Here is a 12,861-nt window from a genome sequence, read left to right as displayed (position 1 = left end):
CTTACTAATGTACTATAAATGAATAGGAAGATTATTTGCAACGGTTTCGCAGCACTTTTTCAAGTTGTTTTTGGAGGGGACTCACCCAAAACATACCTGGAAAAAAAAGGAGTTACAAAAATCCTATTCTGCCTCTTGGGTTGTATGTTCTGCTTGTGAGGTGACAAAGGCTATGATGCAGGGGGCATGCACATGTTCTGTATAGAGGGGGGCAGTAGTCCTGCAGTGGGCTAAAATAATCCCAGAATGACACTGTATATAGAGGCAGTCACTCAGCTTTCCAGACCTGTGAGAGATTTTAATGCAGTTGTATCCACCTTACAGTAAAGTATGGATATCACACAGAAGAATATACCAGGTACACAAACCTTCGGACGGCTTTGTGACAAAATTGATTGACTTTGGTTTCAGAGCCAGTGGTGATTGTACAGGTGTTATGGCGGTAGGAGAAGCCAGGCCTACAACAGAGACAACAGCCATTAGAAGGTCCCTTATGGTAAAAACGAGATAAAAAGAAGTAAAAAATCTATACAACTACACACTTCTTCCAGGATCAACATGTGAATAAGTTAAAGGGGAGCTCCAACAATCAAAATGTAGACATTTATTCAGGAGATAAATTCTCGTGGTCATTGTGTCACCACAAGAGGACTCCCAACATTCATGATGTGAGGGGTGCAATGATCCTAGTGCAAAAGCAGTGGTGGTAAAGCAAGCATGCTAATGATCTATTCAAAGTTAATGGACTGAGAGATCTGGAAGCTCTGGGGTCTTAGCGACAGGACCCCCTAGGGATCAAACGCTTATTACCTAGGCTGCAGATACTGAACTGGAGAAGTAGCCAGACCACCAGAAAATCACAGACCTGATACGGGCATCATCCACAAGAAGGAAGAACATGAAGTCCGGCACTCTTGTATGGATAAAAAAAATTTAGGAACTTTATTCTTCGCTACAATAAAGAACACTCACGGAACTCGAAACGCATAAGGAGAATTCCTTGTGTTTCTGTGTTTTCGATTTTAGAATTTGAAGAATAAAGTTATACAAAAGTGCTGGACTTCACTTTCTTCCTTGCTGCAGATAGGTGTAACACTTTGATGCTGACAGAGGAAAGCATTATTTTCCGAAACGCGTACGTCTCAGGGTGATCCTTCTACAGCGTCTGTGCAGTGCAAGTAAACAGCAGCACACAGTCGGACTTGTGAAACATCAGTGAATTCTGTGTTTTAACTCCTACCTCACCTCATGCTGTCCTCAGTTTACATAGCAAACACCTGCTGACAGATTCTCTTTAAATGCATTTTTGGGCTAAAAATATTTTTTTAAATTGTGTTTCATTCAAAATTCCACACCGTTTGCCTTCTCTAGCCTGTGTACTGCACAGTCTATTGCCGGCTGCAGAATGAGTTGAGAACCAGTCAGTTCACTATGATGATCTGATGGGAAGTTTGTAACTTGTCTTTTTCAGAGCTCCTTTCAGCTGATTTCTAATCACAGAAAATCAGCTGAAAGGAGCTCTGAATTTGCAGGGAAATTAAGCTTGTAAAAGCCAAACTGCGGAATATTTTTAAAGAAACCCAATTGCAAAAATTTTTTTTTAGCCCCAAATACTTGCATTTAAAAAAAAAATGTTCTCAACGGTTGACAACCTTTTTAGAAGAGGACCTGTCACCAAATCACATTGAACTGGACACATGATGTAATGGTGGCTGCAGAGCAGAATAAAAGTTTTATTTCACATCAGTCGTCCAAATGTGGTGAGGGCCAGCACAGCTGAGTTTAGCTGTGTCACATTACAAACCCTTCTATCAGCTCTCCTTTTCTCTTAGCACTGTCAGTTCTGCTGTACTGCTCCTCCCCCACACTGCCTGTCACACTTATTGTCTGTTGTGCTCACAGCATCTTGTAATCGCTCTGCAGTGAGAGCAGAGCAGGGTGCCATTACATGTCACACAGGAATATATTTGTGCTTCACTGCAGTGATTACTTGTTGCCCTTAGCACAACAGACAAGTGTGACTCATCTCCAGATAAGCAATGTCTTAGTAGGAGCAGTACAGTGCTGTGAGAGCGGATAGAAAGGTTTGTAATGTGACACAGCTAAACTTAGCTGCACTGCCCCCTCTTCCCACAGGGACCTTATCTGAAAGGTGTGAGTCATCTGTGCTCTCATCTCCCAGCACTTTCTAAGCATGCAGGAGGTTAGACCTGGGGATCAGAGCTGTATCCTTACATCTCACACATTCAGAAACCTGCTCTAAACTACGGTGTGGGGTGTGTTCTCTCTCTAGTATGTTGCTCCCTGCTCATGATTGGGCAACTCATACAGTGAGAAGAAGTCCACGCCCCCTGTGAAAACTATCTAATAACACCCACTTGGACTTAACTAAAGTCAACTCATTAGGGGCTGAATACTTTGATAGCTAATATCTCAGCAAAGGAGAGGCAAAATTGAAAAAAAAAAAGCTATTACACTCTCCACTATTACATCCTGTGTCCCCTTCAACATGAAAAAATTGGTGTTTAAATTAAAGTCGATTTATTGTAGAGGTGAGTGCATGCCATGACCTACTGGGACAGAAAGAAGTAATATGGTAAATGGGCCAGAGTGGAAACTGCCCACTGGGTTTCCCAGTAAGGGTGTTAACTCTCTATGGTGAAAAGCTTGGGAACATAGTAACTTTGGAGAAAATGTAATGGTTCTAGAAGAAGTGTAGTTAAATGAGCCAAGGCCACAAACCTTTTTTCACCATTCGTCCCGCAACAGTGAACTGAGTGGAGTCATTGGAGGCGCCGATGCCCTTCGATTTCCAGGCCTCTTCTCGAATAGTAATCTGCTGCTTCCTCTCCTCTATGGTCATTTGTGCCCCATCAGTAACCCTTTGCTTTGAAAAAAAATAAATAAATAAATAAAAACAAAAAGTCTGTTAGTTGAACAAATAACATTTTTTTCAGCATATCCCTCCATCTGAAATTTACTCATCGTCACAAACATGATGGGGGAACTTATTATATCACGTATCTAATGTGATCAAGGCCCTAAAATAAATATAAACTAAACAATGTAATGAACCCCATGTATAATGCAGAAGCTTCTATGGAACACTGGAAAGGACCACAACTCCTCCAATAAAGGTACAATCAGCAAAGACATCTAGGAATTTGCAACAATTGCAGGAACTGGTGAGAACAATAGATAAGGGCGAGATTGGGAACTACTTTCTATTTACAAAAATCTATGACGTGCCAAACACCACAAAATGGAAAATTAGAATTTACCATGGCCAAGTATATGGTGAGTAATGAATAAGTATAACAACCACCAACCAGGAAATCCACCTTACAGACAATGCCGTACTGGCTCACTGGCATTGGAATGAAATGTATTGTACTTTGATGAAAATTGTGGTTACCAGCTGTCACCACCAGAGGGGGCACTCCATACTGTTTATGCATTGAATTCAATAATACAACAGTATAAAATGTGCTCCCTCTAGTGGTGAGCACCTGCAATTGAATAGTTTAGATTTGAACCTTTGGACCACAAAAACGCATCAATAACAACTCGAAGGCTTCCTTCCAGATTTATATTTGCGTCATTTTTTAATTAGCATGATTAATGCACTATGAATGTCAAAGTTATTAAAAGAGTTTTTCTTTCTTGTGGCTTTGTTCACACCTGTGTTTTCCAGCATAATCTTTTCAGTGGGTAAAAAAATAAAACATATTGCCAGAGCAAATGCAAAAATATTAAAAATGTAGGAAAAAAAAGGTACAATAAAAACCACGTCTTGTAGTGTAGGTTTTACAATTCCCCATTTACCTAGCTAGGCGATTAAGGAAAAAAAAAGAAAAGTTACATAAATATACATAAAAATATTTATAATAAATGTATAAAAAAAATAGAAAAAGTTATTATATTTATATACGGTATTTTATATATAGTTGTGTATGTATATATATGTATACACACACACTATTTATAAAATACCGCATACAAAAATATAATATATAAAAAAAATATAAAATATATTTATAAAAAATATAAAATATATTTATAAAAATTTAAAATATATTTATAAAAATTTTAAATATATATATCTGACATAATTTTTTTTTAATAAACATTGAGTGTTGAAAGTAAAAATTACAATGTGTCACTTTCCAGGATTAGAAGTGGATGGAGCAGAGCTGCAATACTATGCAACTTCCAAGATCAGGCGTGGTACTATCTGAAGGAAAGCAGCCATTTACTAGTCCTGGACACCCCTTTAAAGCTAAAGAATGGAGGTCTAAATACTAGGGCACCACCGTGCTTCTTCGTACATATTTCCCCCATGCGTAATGTGGCAGAATAGTACAGATCAGCCATATTAACAGTCACATTGTTTTTATTTCTAAAACTCACTAAATCCAGATGATTTTACAAAACACTAGAGACCTCCATCCCCCCTCCCCCACCCGCTGCTACCCCCATAAGTCACTGATCTCTCTTGCAGAAAGACATCGAAAGTCGAGTTTTTGACAGCAGAAGATGATAACCATGACAGGAAGGAAACGTCCCGAACTTTCTACTTCTCAAAGGAAGTTCAGTGAGAAGACAAAATGAGAGACACAACCTTCGCATCCTACAGCATTACCAAGCCCAAACCGCAGGAGGTGCGAGTCACCGGACAGAGTACACCTGTGCACTGCTCCATCCGCACTATGGAGCACAAAACAGTTTGCCACAAAAACATTAACAAAATCATCCTGTGTGATACTTCAAATTAGAAAGTCACTGTACAAAAAGTGTCTATGCCGCCTCCGCCCGGGTCACATGGGGACACCAATGTCTTCTCTGACTTTCTGTTGCTCAGATTTCATATTGAAAAAAATACAATAGTTTTTACTTTGTGTGTAATTCATCCATATTCCAAAAATAAAGAAATCTGCCAAGTTTGCCATTTTGTTGTTAGGGGAGAATATCTCCCACATTCGGAATCCAAGAGACCTTCGGCTACAGCCATATGGATATTTTTGAGAAACTGTATTCACAAAGCAACTTTCTTGCATGAAGGAAACCATTTCAAAAGTGATTGGCTTGAGAATTCAGATTGCAGTTCAAGCTGTTTGCTAAAACATTCTGCATCATGAAAGGCCGCATATATGTGACTTAAAGGGTTATTACCATCTCCATGATCCGATCCCAATATGTAGTAGGAGTAATAATAATTAGCAAATACCTCCAATTATAAATGTAGCCTAGTTCTTCTGATTAGCTATGTCTCTTACCCCATGTGCAGGCATTGCAGTAGCGTGGGTATCCATGGTTACAACTACTCACATAGTGACAGACCGCTCTTAGTGGTTGTAAACATGGATATCTAAGCTACTACAATGCCCTGCACATGGTTTAAGTGACATAGCTAATCAGAAAAACTATACTAAATTTCTAATTGAAGTTATTTGCTAATATTATGCCTACTACATATTGGCATAGGACCTTGGAGATGGGAATGCTTGTTTCTTAGTCCTCTTGTCCTATGCGCATTACCATGAAAATCAAATTTGATAGGAGAGTCAAATTTTCGAGGTCTTAGGACCCCACCCTCAGGGACAATTATCGCCGGGCCTTTAATTCCTTTTTTCATCTCTGCGTTTTAAACGCGTCAGCGAGGAGTATTTATGATCCATGAGCTTGATGGGGTAGGAATATCATACTGAAGTTTTAAAGCGCACAGCAACGCTGGCCCTTTCCTCATTGTTAGTATTTTTTTTGGACTTCACCCATAAAAAGATTGCTTCATTGTCAAGTTGTAATACAAATACATTTCTTATGGAGAAAATCTTGAAACAAGATCGATCTTGGGGGTCGCCATTTCAGAGCAAGGTCAACGTCCCCATCACTAACTAGCTCCTGCCATCAGCACTTATGGCAGCATGAATGCAGTGGCTCCAAAACACATTGCACCAGATTAGAAAACTTGCAGGCTTTTTTTTTTAGCCATTTTATACAACATATTGGGGTTTTCTAATATTTGGCAACTGTGCAGCTTTCTTTTTATACCAACAATACAAGGAAATGTCAGTAGTTTTTATTACTCTTCTCGTCAAACATCTTTACAAGTATTCCCCTTCAGCACAAGTTGCTCAACACCATCATGTTTTAGCAGCTTACGGATAAGACATAAGTAGGATATATTTTCACCTGCACAATGAGGTATGGGAATAAATCATATTTTGCCAATGATTTGTAACAAATTACCATTTGGATCCAATATGGCCACTGAACTAAGGGAGAGTTGATAGTAACAGATGTATAAGAACTGAGCAAAACTAAGGGTATGTTCACACTGGAGTTTAAGTGGATTTCGAGGCGCATCAGCTTATAAATTTGTGTCAAAAAATTTCATCTGTAGCCTGAATGAATCTTATGATTCTATGTTTATTATGGCAATAATAATGGGTTTGTCAGGCCTTAGATTACAAGTCTGCAGTCACTCATGAATCCTCATCACGAAGACTGCGTGCCGTGTGGATTCTCCAGTGCCAGACCCGGGAGCGAACGATTATGTGACTGCAAGTATGCAATTTGCATATTTCTGGCCACATTCCAACTAGACGTGTCCGGCCAGGCATGTCTAGTTGGTATGTGGCCGCATGTGTGAAAATAACAAACTTGCAGTCACACGCATACCGCCAGTATCGCAGAATCCTCATAGCACACAGTGAGCACAATGTGAAGATTGAAAAGTCTGCAGTCACAGAGTGACTGTAGACTTGTAGCCTAAGGCTGGACAACCCCTTTAAAATTACATGTTCTATCCATAGAGATGATTATTTAGAAATGATGAAAATGTGTCTTGATACTCCTGCTATCTCTCTAACCACATTTTCTTCAGAGTCATTTCACACGCTTGGAACATTTCAACTGATGGCAATTTACTATTGTATCTTTAGGACACATCAAGTAAAAAGGTTTTTTTTTTTTCTTATAAAGGCATTTGCCTTTCTTGGAAAAAAGCATTCTGCTTCCTCTCTAGTGTACTCAGGGTCAGTACAGTTTTGCAGGACCTGGCTTGGAGCTAGGAAAAACATCAAAAAACGAGTTGCATCATACCCAGAGGTAAACCAAAACGCCAAGATCATGTCCAGAACATTGTGGGCCGGTGTAGATGTCCTAGAACACGCTAGCCGTAACGCTATGTAATGACACTACATCCCATTGCTTGGTAACTTACTCAAACGCGATTAAATATTTGCTTCTAGTCTATGATGCGGATGCTGGAAGCACCAGAAATCTGAAGGCAGTGGAAAAAGAGCAGAATGGAACTTTGCAGATTTTTAATGTTACATCAAGTGATTGCACGCATGAGCTGGTCATAATGCAATTATCTGCAAAACCACCATCCCCAAATGACAAGTATACCTGTACTCAACCTGTATACCACGTATACCTGTGTCAACGCCAAGGTGAATAATGCACGTAGGTTTTCTAATCTCAGCCTGGATCTCCCCTAAAAGTTGATGAAGATGAACGCTCTGGAGTCTAGACATTTGGCATTTGACCTTTATTGCCCTCTTCTAGCTGAGTGGGGGAGATGAAGAGCGGCTAATCTGCGGTGTTCAGGATCTGAGCCAAATGACGAGACGCTCTACCTGTGCCAAACCCACTTCAAATTAGATTACAGGAGACGGCCTGAGGCCAGAGATAGCTACTTCTTAGATCAGCCACGCTACATCAACGGAAGGAGATGTAGTCTCTTCATGTAGGTCAAGGAAAATACCGGACTATCCCTGATATTAGAGTTTCTGAGATCTATCTTTATTCGTTTATAAACCTACCAATACATCATAATTAAGAACACATAAAAAATTATATATACTTTTCTACCTTTTGCCACATTTCTGGCTTTAAACATAAAGATATAAAATTCTAATTTTTTTGGGAAGAATCAACAACAAGTGGGACACCATCGTGAAGTGGAACGAAATTTATTGGATATTTTAAACTTTTTTAACAAATTCAAAACTGAAAAGTGGGACGTGCAATATTATTCGGCCCCTTTACTTTCACTCCAGAAGTTCAGTGAGGATCTCTGAATGATCCAATGTTGTCCTAAATGACTGGTAATGATCAATAGAATCCACCTGTGTGTGATCAAGTCTCCATATAAATGCACCTGCTCTGTGATAGTCTCAGGGTTCTGTTTCAAGTGCAGAGGGCATCATGAAGACCAAGGAACACACCAGGCAGGTCCGAGATACTGTTGTGGCGAAGTTTACAGCCGGATTTGGATACAAAAAGATTCCCCAAGTTTTAAACATCTCAAGGAGCACTGTGCAAGCGATCATATTGTGTATACATACATACACATATATATTATATATTTATGGGATCCTGATTGATACCCTAAGTGTAAAAAGTGCCAAACTTCTGAAGTCAATGCCTAGTCAAAAAGTACAAGTCAGGGAAATCTCTCATCAGAGAGGGAAGGGTTTAGCAATTTACCTTCTTCTGGACATGAATGGAGGTCAAAGACTTTATAAGAACATTTTAACACCACCTTTCCGTGCCTTCATTCAAATGACCAGTTTTTTGCTACACCATCTGAGAGCAGCATGATGTAGGGGCAGAGACCCACACTCTGGGGATGTATCACTTACTGGGCTGTTTTGGGCAGTTTTCATAAAATCACTAACCTGCTGCAGATCTAGCAGTTCTCTGAATGCTGAGCTCTGTAAAACCCCGCCCACACCACTGATTAGCAGCTTTCTGTACACTGCACATGGCTGGCAATTAGAGGTGGGGTTATACAAAGCAAAAGGACTACAAGGCACTAGACATCTAATCCTGTAGTGATAATCTCCTAATAAAACGGATTTTTTTCAAATATCAAAACTGCAGTAAGCAGCCCAGTAAGTGACACATCGCTGCAATCAGGACCCCTGTCTCTACATTATGCTGCTCTCAGATTAGGTGGCAAAAACCCTGGTGACAGATTCCCTTTAAAACTAATCAACTTCTAAAACCAAAGGCTATGTTCACAGTCTTTTTTGCTGAGTTTATGGAGTGGAAACTCTCCAAAATCCTCCTTAAAACTTCTCAAAAATTAGGAGTTCAAAGACACCGTGTGCACATAAGATTTCCAGGAGTCGACCAACAAGCCCAATATAGAGTTGTTGGAGCCAACATGAATATCTAGTTTATTACTCTGGGCCACACCATAATAATTATATATATTCTCAAAAACCTAATATTTTCCACCCTAGAAAAATTTATCTAAATTCACCTTCCATCTCCAAGGATGACGTTCTGCAAACATCATCGGACTTGACTCTTTCTCTCTATCATTACTGACCTTAAAAAGGTAGAGAAAACAGATATAAAAAGAAAGAAAAAGGAATGAACTATTGGAAACACACCAAACAGCAACCCACTAGCATCAGCCAGAGCGGCGGGTATTTTACACAGGGTACCAATGGGGAAATACAATTGTAATAAGGATTGCACAGCCGAGTTATAAGTATAAAAGAAGCATTTATAGGCAGTATGGGCAAGCTGAAAGTGAACAAAGTTGTAGTGAAAAAGTCTTACTTTCAATACTAGTTTGATTGGTATTTTTTTTTTCTTACTGGTAAATGCATCAGGCATCAACATGTTAATCTTACACCTTGTATCGAGCATTCATAAATAAATATATATAAATATATATAGTAAACGCCAAACCACAGCCCTATTATATAGATGATCTTGTTATCCCTTACTTACTGGAGCCACAGGATTACTGGGGACATGAACTGATGAGCTGCTGCATTATGCTGTGATCTAATGTAATCCACCCGAAAACACTTTAATGGAATCTGTCACCAGGTTTTTGCTACCTCATCTGAGAGCAGCATAATGTAGAGAAAGAGACCCCGATTCCAGCGATGTATCTCTTAGTTTACTGGCTGCAGCAGGTGAGATGCAGTCAGTTTTTAGATGTAGCATGCAGCAGAGCTCAGAAAGCTAACCCCGCCAACACTAGGCTCTCTGTGTACACTGTATATTGACAGAAAGCTGCTCATCAGTGCTGGGGGCAAGGTTGGCTAGGAGGCACAAGGATAGCTAGTCCTGTAGTGTTGATCTCCTGCTGATAAAACGCTCATTACATTGAAACAACAGCACACAGCCTAATAAGTGACATCACCGAAATCAGTGTCTCTGCCCCTACATCATGCTGTCCTCAGATTATATAGCAAAAGCCTGCTGACAGACTCCCTTTAAATGATCACAATCGTTTCCGGTAACTTGTGCCGATATGAAAGCCAAGGTGATGACTACGTGAAAGGCAAGTTTTACCTAAAATTGCCAATTTTTTTGCCAAATTGTGGGCCACTTCCAGTAATCTCTTTTGGTCCATCGAAATGGATGCCATAAGAAAACAATCAATGTACAACTTAGTTTAAGTTGGATCTCTGGTGGATGGCACTTTGGAGCAAATTTAGAAAATAAATTTTGTTATCATATTGATCATCATAATAGGATAAATTGCTCAAAAAGACAGTGACCATTGATGGGTAAACTGTCTGCCATCTATGACCCCCTAATATTACCAAAAACAAATGGGTAGAGGTTCGCGTTTACCTACACTGCGGTGACACTCCTGTCCGTCACGGAACCACATCAAGGCTTAATTTATGAGACTAAGACTGAAGGAACTACCTCGCTGAGGATTGTGGGTGTACGGACAGTCGGACGCCCACTACTGGGAAGGTGATATCTTAACATTATGCCATCACTCATCATCATGGATGTGTGGAACAAGTGTTTTCCCTCCTTTTGCAATAATCTTTTAAAAGGAACTGCAAGCATAGAATGACTGTTTAAACCAAGTACAGGCACTCGGTGCACCCTTGGTGTGGCCAAACATTTAAGTGCACCTACTTGGTTTCCATCTATCTCCGTCATTTGTTGCCTCTATAAAGCCAGAGCTGTCAATCAAAGAAGAGGGGAGGGTGGAGATTGAGAGAAAATAAGGAGGTGGGAAGGTGCACTGAACTGTTTGGCCACACCAAGGGTACACCAAGTGCCGGTATTTTGGTTGAACAATCATTTTGTGCCAGCAGACTCCCTAAATTAGGTTATTTAGGTTCTCGCCATCCTAACAGTGTCTCTCTAAGGTTCTCGCCATCCTAACATTGTCTCTAAGGTTCTCGCCATCTCTCCTTGTGAGCGCTCACACCTTATTTGTGGAACATTTAGGACCAGATTTCTCATAAGGAACAGTTGTATTATTTGCCGGTGCACACAGTTTCCTCACCTGATGTATAGGAACAAAATACTGGCATTTATGGGCGGCAGGTATAGCAGGAGTGTAAATAGAAGCATAGACAGGTTCCTATGGACAGAGGCAAAAGCAAAGCAAGAAAATTAGAAAAAAAAAAAGGAGCAAAAAGGAGTAACCATTAAAGAAAAAGCAGAAGTACAGACGGCTAGCTTAAGAAGCAACATTAACGGACGGGGGGAAAAAACGCTGACATATGCAAGTGTAATAATTCTGTATATGCTTTCCAAAGCCATACACATTTCATGCAATGTGTGCAGCCAGAGACCAAAACAATGACTACATGTTCCTGTCTGTGAAACAATCCAGTATATTCCTAGGCCGTCCTATAAGAATCAATCTCCACCATGTAAACATGACAAACGTATGTGGAGCATTGCTGGAGACGGCCACATTCACCAGCGCTGACCGTATGAAATGACTGGGAATACAGCATGTTGCGATCATGGACACCAATAACTCATACGCCAATACTAGACCTAGCGATATATAGGGTGACATCACGTGAAAGCTGCGCAAATAAGCGTATAACAGCACACAGCCAACATCAGAAACACATCCTACAAGCCATTGTGGCGCAGTGCGGCTTACCCACAGCCGATTAGACAGGACATAATCATCTCTTATATCTCCTTCTTCCTACAGGTTAAAACAAACAGGGTGATGAGGTAGAAAGACCTAAGGGAAGCAATACTGCATAAGTCATAGGATAAGGGCGCCGCTGCTCGACGGAGATTGCTGCCGCTTTATGGGGCACATGGGGGTAGTCACCGGTAAATCCTAAGAATGATCCTACGAGCAACATTTGTCACATCCTACAAGCCGTCCATTATCAGGAAAGACCCTGACTATAGACAGATATGATCAAATGATGGAAACATAATATACCGGTGCAAGGGTAGTATACACAACACCGCCATGTCTGGGCTACGTCTCATTACTCAGCAGCCTGATGGCCGACTAAGGTGAAATTACAAATCTACGATAAAAGCCAAGTGCGATCAAGGAAAAAAAATAAAAATGTATTAAAAATCACATTTAGACTATGCACAAGATCCATCTATGGCTACAGCTCCTGGTGTATACGTTAATGTTTCCATAATCTCTATTGACATGAAAGATTCCAAAAGTGTCCTCCTTTGGCCTCCTGGATGGATGCATTGGCGTACTATTTTATGTAACCGCACTTTCCCATTTACAGAGTCGTTCCTAAAACATATACGGTATGGTAAACCTCTATTTACAATAGGGTCATCGGTTGGATGGATCCATCAAGACTATGGCCACTGTCAGTCTCATGAGATTATACACATCCTAAAAAACTAAAGAAATTGAGTAACCATGAACCACCAATAAATATAAAAAATAAATCATTTTATTGAAACGATTCATTAAAAATAATCACCAGTAATATGAGCATATGTCAAATAAAGAGGAAAAGGCAAAGGAAGGCAACAACAATATCCAACATAGAAATCTGCAATTAAATGTGCAGTACACTTATATGGACAGTCTTACACCAACATATAGAATAAAGGGCAGAGTAG

The 12,861-nt window shown here is 40.0% G+C and overlaps 1 protein-coding gene and 1 long non-coding RNA gene across 12 annotated transcripts in view; both read right to left on the bottom strand.

The window, feature by feature from the left end:
- SVIL (supervillin) overlaps positions 1–12,861 on the bottom strand; it is a 221,523-nt gene that overhangs the window by 40,214 nt on the left and 168,448 nt on the right. For all 11 annotated transcript variants that reach the window (XM_073677601.1, XM_073677606.1, XM_073677602.1 and 8 more), the window contains 2 exons: positions 2,743–2,887; positions 369–458 (listed from right to left, as the gene is read on the bottom strand). In XM_073677601.1, the coding sequence (XP_073533702.1) occupies positions 369–458; positions 2,743–2,887 (235 nt within the window). The remainder of the gene's footprint in view (positions 1–368; positions 459–2,742; positions 2,888–12,861) is intronic.
- LOC141265044 (uncharacterized) lies at positions 9,279–11,955 on the bottom strand. The gene is made up of 3 exons (XR_012320037.1): positions 11,906–11,955; positions 11,291–11,368; positions 9,279–9,346 (listed from the first exon to the last, which is right to left on the bottom strand). It is a non-coding gene; the product is annotated as an uncharacterized lncRNA (long non-coding RNA).

The sequence above is a fragment of the Phyllobates terribilis genome, unplaced genomic scaffold (genome assembly GCF_046119375.1).
Source record: "Phyllobates terribilis strain yellow unplaced genomic scaffold, ASM4611937v1 Scaffold_4__5_contigs__length_816908805, whole genome shotgun sequence".
In the NCBI taxonomy this organism is placed as follows: Eukaryota; Metazoa; Chordata; class Amphibia; order Anura; family Dendrobatidae; genus Phyllobates; species Phyllobates terribilis.
This window is presented reverse-complemented; position numbering and strand designations above follow the sequence as displayed.